This window comes from Pholis gunnellus (genome assembly GCF_910591455.1).
Source record: "Pholis gunnellus genome assembly, chromosome: 2".
NCBI lineage: Eukaryota > Metazoa > Chordata > Actinopteri > Perciformes > Pholidae > Pholis > Pholis gunnellus.
In genome coordinates, this window is record NC_136536.1 from 13,293,826 (window position 1) to 13,301,832 (window position 8,007).

Genomic DNA, 8,007 nt, shown 5'->3' on the forward strand with positions numbered 1-8,007 from the left:
GGCATTTCTGTATTTTGAGTGTAAACTACATCATCTGCTAAACCTGCAATTGCAAACTCAGCAGAAGCTTTATGAAAGTAAGATTATTTCATTACTTTTGACGTGCATGTAGAAAGTAGGCTTTGAAAAGCAAGACAAAGACTTTGCCAGATTAAAGATATGTACGGGGTTAACTGGACAGTTTTGTCTTATGTTGGGTCTGCTTTGTTATATTAAATTACTTAAGTCTGAAAGTAACCAGGTTTTCCACCATGCCTAGAATACTGTCTCCTGTTTTGGTTGGTGCCTCTTAAATTACATTTATTTGGGATCCTACAAACTCCACTTAGTCAAGGTCGGTACTTAGACACAGGATCTCTGCACTCAGCCAGCATAAGTTCATAACACCATAATACAGATGTCACACATTACATCAGTGTGGAATTGATAGTCTATTTTTTTGACATAATGGACTTATTTTACACTGTTGTAGAATTACTTTATAGGTTCTGAATATTTGCCACCACCGGTCAGTTTCTCTAAAAAAGGTAAAACAGTCACTTAATCAGGTAACCGTACCAGCACGTCTTTTACAGCAAACATGAACCATGATAGAAAAGCAGAAGTGCACCTAATAACATTAGTCATTGCTCTGTTGAAGTAAAGTTGCATTGTCATCCATAATCATGGAAGGACCTGCATGCACAATACCAGAAGCCTAAAACCTAAGCAGGTTAATGTTTTATTTAAAAACACACAAGTTCTGCAAACTATTTAGAAACCATAACCTTTAATCACAGTTTAAACAAAAAAGGGCAAAAGTTGAGGAATGAACAACAGAGTCCAGAATGTCCGAGGAAAAGCCTGTCATCCAGCAGGCCTTGAATCAGCTCTCCAACATAAATCAGCCGCTGCAGCTCCGCTGCCTCACGTTGATATGGGCTCCACTGACAGACTTGACACCGGGAGAGTCCTGGATCTTGAGCTGGCCTCACCGGTCTGGTTGTAGGCAACATGTGCTGTCACAGCCATGGCGGAGAGGACAGTCTACTTGGACCTCTGCCTCATCTTCCTCCTTTTACGCTTCAGCCTATAACAAGACAAAACAATGAGGCAATCAGCCGGAAATCTCTCAAAACAAACTTGATACACATGCGTGAAAAACACGAGGCATGCATTCTTACCTGCGCATGCGCTTCTTTCTCCACTGCAAAAGAGAAGTACAACGTTAATTTTCTCATCGTTTGATTCCTGCATATCTAAAAGCACAAATGCACTAAACTGTTCCCAAATCGGCAAATAAATGGCATACAAACAAATTGTGAAAATGAAATCTAATTCACCACGTGCTTTGTTGGCCCGTAGTCATGCTCAAGCTAGCTAGCTAGCTGGCAAACGTTAGCGCCACTAGGAACAACGATTACTTGATCATACAAACATAAAACACAAACCTTAGCTCTCATGTCGAGAAGAGGAGGCTGAAAACTGAAAGGAAAATGTTAAAGATTAGTTCGATTGACTCAAAAAGAAGACGATTAACTTGGATTCTTACACCGATAGTTGTGACTTACCGACTGTCAAAGAATCGTCTCCGTGAAGAACGTCATAACGTGGCGACGACACTTTTATAGGGATTTCATACGTCACTTTTACTGGACCGTAGTAAAATATGGGAAATGCAGTTTTCTAGAATGTAAAGCGTATAATAGGAAATACGTACTTTGTATGTGCTTTTAAGGTGCATTATTCCAGTTAAATATTATTTCTACAGTACGTTTTGCTGTGCACACATACAGCATGTCCTTTAAATAAACATAATATTCAAGAAGAGAATTAAAAGCATACTTTGTATGTGATTGGTGACGCAGTAAAGATTGATACAGTATGCCCTTAGTATTTGTATATGTATATAGTGTGCATGTTTTTGACCTGGGGGAACTGTAAGAACATATGAGTGGTTGATATTTAACAAGCCCGTTCCAGTATTGTATAGACTAACTTAACCCATAAGAACCCACATTTTAAAATGATACGGGATATAAAGCAGACTAAAGGGACCACATGGAAAACATTTTTGCTAATATTTTCTAAATACTACCACCTAGTGCCAAAGATCTGAAATGTGACATATATGTCATAGTGGTTGTTAGCGTAGAGATAATTCATAATTCATTTGACTAATAATTAAAAAACGAATTATCATTTTTTTTGTTTAAATGTCTTTTGAATTCAACAAAAGAACATATTTTAACTAAAAATAATTGAATCAGCTAAATCAATTGAGCAGCTCATTACTATTTTCATTATTGTGGCAAATATGTCACATTGGTTTTAAAAGCCTGATGTCACATATCTGTCACGATATTTTTAGACATAAATTAGTTTGATAAACATGGTCAGAACCGTTTAGATGTAATGTAGGACATGTTATCAAATTATTAGAATTGTTAAATGTGTTGAAACTTACCTGAAACTAGCTAGTTCTGCCAAATGTGCTGACCAGCCAGGCAGCCATTTTGGAAGTGATGTCATTGGTACACAGATTAACTCACTGTCAAATGACCTCACCAGGATGTTCCATATGTGTCACTTTAGGGATAAAACTGTATAAGTAACTTTCCAGGATATTTAAAGTGTCTGTGACACCTGCGTCACCGTGGGTCCTTGTGGGTCAAGTGATTGTTCTTCTGAATTTTGCCCCCAAAATGATATTCCTGGCAGCAGTAAAGGTTTTGAAACTGCATTTAGACTTTCATGTTGGGAAATACAATTTACAGAAGTAAACAAAGTTAGATAGAATGTGAATACATATCTAAAAATTACCTCAGTATTTTTAAAATCATATATTTATTGAACAATTGTTTGTTAAAAAGAAGTCAGCAATTCATTAACGCTTGTTGTTCAACTGTTGGTGGCTGGTGTTCTCTCACAAGTTCCTGATTTAGCTTGTAAATTATACATTTTAAGAGTCTAAATCGTTTTCAAAGATGTATCATTAGTCAAATATAAATCAACGCATGCCATTTTACTTGGAAGGGTGATTCATTACTGTTGAAAACTATGAAAACACTTAAACTCAGAACATTCAATTTAAACCACAGTTCATAAAACACACACAAATGATGTCAGGTGGCTTTTTAATGTTTCCAAAAATAGTCTCTGAAACTGGGATTTGTTTTACAAAAGCATCCATATATCTCACAGGTATGGAACTCTTATGTAAACACAGACTGTCAGACTTGATGGTGGCACCAGAAGACTGAATGCTGAACCCGTGGCAGGAGTGAGGCCATCCACAACTGAGAAATTATTATTTTTTTGCTATTTAAATTACTCAACTAGGTCTTAAATTGTCAGTTTTAGAAATTGTTGGCTGAGTAAAATACAGTAGATTCCTAAAAGTGTACACAATGTACTAGCAGACCGACCTAAGCGAGAACTGTATAAATGCGGTAAATATGCTGAATTCAACAGTAATAATGACCAACGTCATGCTCGTATCTTCAGGGTTCAAGACGGGTGTTACACATTTCTGACCATGACATGTTAAAACTCATTTCAAAAAGGCATGGCTTCAGGTTTATGACGTTAAGAAAGTTACCTTTATGCCACACAATTACGCTGACACAGTATTGTGCATTCATCATCCTGGGCTGCTCTGTCAAACTCATATTTTCCATATCCTTCAGGGACGAAGGCTCACGGTCAAACAAATGGTTTTAATTTCCTCTTTTGCAGCAGAATTGTTGTCCACTGTTAAGAGAAGACGACTGTCTCAAGGGCAATGAGATTTACTAGAGATGTACGTGTGTATATTATAGGTGGAGTGACACAATTTAGGAGCAGCATCATCCCAGAATAACATCAGTTAGATTCAGAGGTATTCACAGCGGCTATGTCCGCAAGAGCCTCAGACAGCTGGGACAGAAGGATTTGTGGCGTCTGTTCTTTGGGTCGTCAGATGTCAGTCAGAGGAATTTATTCTGCAGCTTCAGTCTCCAATGCCTGTCCGGTTGCAGTCTCAACAGTCTTTGAGGCCTTTCAAAAACAGAAATGATTACATTTAGAGAAAATCTATTTAGAAACATTTAAAAAAAGAAAAGAAAAAAAGCACACTGCCCTCTAACTCACCTTCTTTTTCTTCTTCTTCTGAGTCTTACGGCTGGCTGAGCTTAGAAGCAAAGCCTTTTAATGAAAAAAAAAAAAAAGAAGACAAACATGACTTTTATAACCTCACAACACATCAACACATAATGGCTTTGAAAATACATACTTTGCTAACAGAATGCTACAGTGACCCCATTAGTCTAAAGCTCTCTTTTCAAGGAGAGACTGCAACACCCCCCCCATCCATCAAACACACTTTACCTTCAGCTCTTCGTCCTCCACTTCAAGCTCAGACTTGTAGAGTTCTGGCTCAAAGAGGCTGTTTGTGATTCGCAGTGGTCCGTTGGCCATGAGCAACACGGTGAACTTAAACTGGGCAACAACTTCACCTGGACACAGAGGAGGTTGAAAGTTGCATTAAACAGTGACACACATGACGTGGACATTAAATGGTTCAGTTCACAGAGCAAAACGAAGAGTGGACACTAGAACGCTGTTAATCGACCGATTAAAATACATGGTAGAAACTAATTATTCAGACTTCCCTTAGAACTGCACAGTAGAAGAGGCATAAGTCAATTATTTTGCTTTCTCTTTATAAAGCTCTAAAAAAAAACTGCACTACACAATAACACAGTTCCTGCAAGGCCAGCATCTTTTTCTCGTGGATTGACAACCATGGCATGTCTCCTATGGTCCATTAGAAGCCGGGACAGGCAGAAGGCTTAGCGGCACGTAAATCCCAGAGGCCTAAAAACAAGTAATTTGACCAGTACTACCTACATTTTTTACAAGTCTTCCAACGACTCAGAAACTGTTTGACCTCGCTCAAACAAACCTACAAGGTCAATAAAGCCCTTAATTACGTCCCTCATTGCTCCACTCACTCTCTTTCTCATGCAGCACATTGAATGGCTGCAGCAGCTCATGTTTGGCACACTCGACCACGCCTAACCTGGCCTTGCCTTCATCCTCAAACGCTCTGAGGACATAAACAGACAAAAGAAAAATGAGACGGTGAAACTGGAAAAATATTTCACTAAAGTTTGATCTGAAGTTTAAAGATGCTACCTGAGAGTAAAAGGCATTGTATCGAAGCGCCTCTCCATCTCACTGAAGAATGTGCGAGATGTCTTCATCTTTAAGCCGTACACCTTGTTGGGGTCTCGTTTGTAAACGGTGGTCCTCTGACCTCCATCCTTTGCCTGAAATGCAAAACATTGTTATAAATACCTCGCCGTTAATACATTTTAAGCGGAACAATCAACTTAGAACCAAAGTTTCTCTCACCTTGCCCTCTCCAGTGCTGATAAGCACATCCACTGCATATACTTCATGCACCTCAAACTCAGCCTTCTCATGGTCCTTCCTACAAAAACAAAGCGACATCGTCATCCACTAGTTTAAACAGTCATCGGGTCAGTGACAGGAAGCACTGGCTGAGTGAACTCACTTTTGCTGGTCCGTTGGGTTTTGGATGATAGTTTTCTCGCCATCGATCACGTGTTGTTTGAGCTGATGGGAGAGCATGCCTGCACACATTGAAAGCATAAACAGAGTCAATGCGTGTCAAATCATATCTAGTAAATGTATCCCATTGTAAACCCTCAATCTTGAAGGGGCCGAGTGTTCACAAACCTTCAATAGGGGAGCACTTGAATGACTTTGCAATCTTGTTCCAGGCTTCTGTGACCTGCGAGTTCTGATGGAAGAGACCGAATGATGTTTATTAGACGAGGTGTGTACAGTGACGACATTGCTCATTTCACTTTGTCATGGTGGGAGAGTTTCACCTGATTTCCTGGCTTAACCAGACGCAGAGCAGCCTCAGCACAGAGGTGAGCTGCTTTGATAACGTCAGCCTTCCGTCCGGTCAGCGGGTTGTCCTGAAGAGACACAAGAGGACGGATAGAGAGTTACGAGACCTGAAATACCAAACTACTACTACTACTAGCTGTAGTAATCAAGTAAATTATATTACAACTCATGGCTCTTGTGAAGAAACCAATGAGCGCTACAGTGCAGATATAATTCAAGTGATGACATACCTTGGTCACTCCAACAACTAAGCTGTGAGCCACATTTGAGATGAAGCCATCAACGTGCACACCCAGATCACTGTGAACACATAGAACAGGGAAAAAAACAAAGAATGAACTGCAAATAAAATAGTAGCTATCATTTAATATATAATTATACAAAACGTGTACACAAGATGGACATGTATACATTCGGCAGCTTACATTTTGACAAGGTCCCCATCCTTCAGCATGACATCAGCATCACTCTTCAGAGGGGAGTGATGGCACACACAGTTGTTAACCGACACACAAGTAGGAAAAGCAATACCTGCGAAAGAAAAGAGAGACAATGAGGGACTGCCGAGTCAGAGGCGGTGATGGTGATTGACGAGACGCAACAAAAGACGTACCTTTCTTCATGTCCTTTTCCTTCTTGAAGATTTTCCCAGTTTCTGCCATGATGAAGGCATCTCCCTTTTCACACAGGCTGAGCACGGCAACTCCAGGCATAGCTGCCCCAACCACCGTCTTCAGAGCCTCTGCAAGACAAGAAATACAATGAGCCATGATGTGGTTAATAACAGTGTTTATAGTGCAGGGCTGCAACTAACAACTAGGTTTTATTATCAATGACTCTGTTGATTATTAACTTTTAAGTTAGTTAAATTTACAGTGGATTCACATTAAAACAACTACCAATTATGACATCATATTAACGACGTTGTGTGCACGTGGCCTTGAAAATAATACAACGTTATTACATTATAGACCTGCTTCAACAACAAACAGCACGTAAAGTTCACGATTTCATGTTGGTGACTTAAACATTGAGTGTTGTGACTGTTAAAAGTTAAATAAACATTAAGTTTGACTTGACAAGTATTGGGTTTCTCACCAGCAGCTTACTACAGTAACGTTAACGTAAAACGACACTATTTAAATCAACCAGATCTGTAGTATCTTGCATAACTATTTGAGTGGTCTCGACTTAATAACCTGCAAGTTCATATTTAAATATAGGACACTCGATTACGCAGGGCTGTTTGGAACAACTCCGTATCGCCATTCGGTTTTGTACTTGTCATTGTTATCTGTTACGTTAGCAGCTAGCTAACGCTAGCTAGTGAGGTAGCTAGCTCTGCCACATAGCTGCTTAGCTAGCTCCCCGGGCTAATGTGACAGCAAACGGCTCGTCAGGCAAATATGTGCTACTGTTAAGAAAAGCTCGAACTAAATATATAGCGAGCGTTACGTTTCATTTATTTTCCACAAAGCCCCGCTTTCTACCACGATGTATCGTTGGCACTGCTGCAGCACATGGCACAGCTGCTGCCTGGGTACGACTAGCTAGCTGACAGGGTTAGCTAGCCTCACACGGATCCTCATACTTGTGGAACCGTTGAGTCAAAACGGTTCACGCTGCATTTCACTTACGATTTGCAATCTCGGCCCCCATCTTATACTTGGTGACCACCAAGTCATCAGCGATGGTCTGCTCCTGCGTATCGTCATCTCCCGACATGTTGGCAGTGTGTCCGCGAACTCAAGAGTAACTTTTTTTCCCCCCGGCGGGTGTCACAGTCAGTCACAGGATGGACCACGCTGCTCTCCGCATCGGCCCGCCCGACTTTCAGTAAGCAGCCTAGTACGATCTCTAGATCCCGCCCTGCTGCCAAAGACACGCTCTGCAGTCAAGATAGTTCACGGCCTAGCTTGGTGCTTTGAATATCACATCCGAAAAAGGCTCGGTTAATATCATACATCATATCATCGGCTTTTAAAATTAGACCATGAACGTGTATTAACAGTCAACAAAATAGCTGACGCTGATATACAGCCGTTAGGCTATATTTATGGGTGAACAATTTATATCAAGGCTTGCAGAAACCAACATAACTGG

At 40.3% G+C, this 8,007-nt stretch overlaps 1 protein-coding gene and 1 long non-coding RNA gene across 2 annotated transcripts; both read right to left on the reverse strand.

The window, feature by feature from the left end:
- Window positions 1-750: 750 nt before the first annotated feature.
- LOC306703275 lies at window positions 751-1,632 on the reverse strand. Its single transcript, XR_013767287.1, has 4 exons — window positions 1,551-1,632; window positions 1,431-1,464; window positions 1,164-1,186; window positions 751-1,069 (listed from the first exon to the last, which is right to left on the reverse strand). It is a non-coding gene; the product is annotated as an uncharacterized lncRNA (long non-coding RNA).
- Window positions 1,633-3,099: 1,467 nt separating this feature from the next.
- On the reverse strand, window positions 3,100-7,729 carry pa2g4b (proliferation-associated 2G4, b). The gene is made up of 13 exons (XM_079179283.1): window positions 7,542-7,729; window positions 6,518-6,646; window positions 6,330-6,435; window positions 6,135-6,204; window positions 5,880-5,972; window positions 5,725-5,788; window positions 5,540-5,618; window positions 5,377-5,455; window positions 5,158-5,291; window positions 4,974-5,068; window positions 4,348-4,475; window positions 4,111-4,164; window positions 3,100-4,017 (listed from the first exon to the last, which is right to left on the reverse strand). The coding sequence occupies exons 1-13, from the start codon at window positions 7,627-7,629 to the stop codon at window positions 3,958-3,960; spliced, it is 1,179 nt and encodes a 392-aa protein (XP_079035409.1). The 5' UTR covers window positions 7,630-7,729; the 3' UTR covers window positions 3,100-3,957.
- Between the last annotated feature and the right edge of the window lie 278 nt (window positions 7,730-8,007).

Bases quoted from the DNA above. Each gene is read 5' to 3' on its own strand.
- pa2g4b (XM_079179283.1), bottom strand. From the start codon at position 7,629: ATGTCGGGAGATGACGATACGCAGGAGCAGACCATCGCTGATGACTTG. The intron at 6,436-6,517 runs GTACGTCTTTTG...TTTCTTTCGCAG, and splicing joins GGAAAAGGACATGAAGAAAG to GTATTGCTTTTCCTACTTGT. The intron at 5,973-6,134 runs GTATGTCATCAC...GTGTCTCTTCAG, and splicing joins TAGTTGTTGGAGTGACCAAG to GACAACCCGCTGACCGGACG.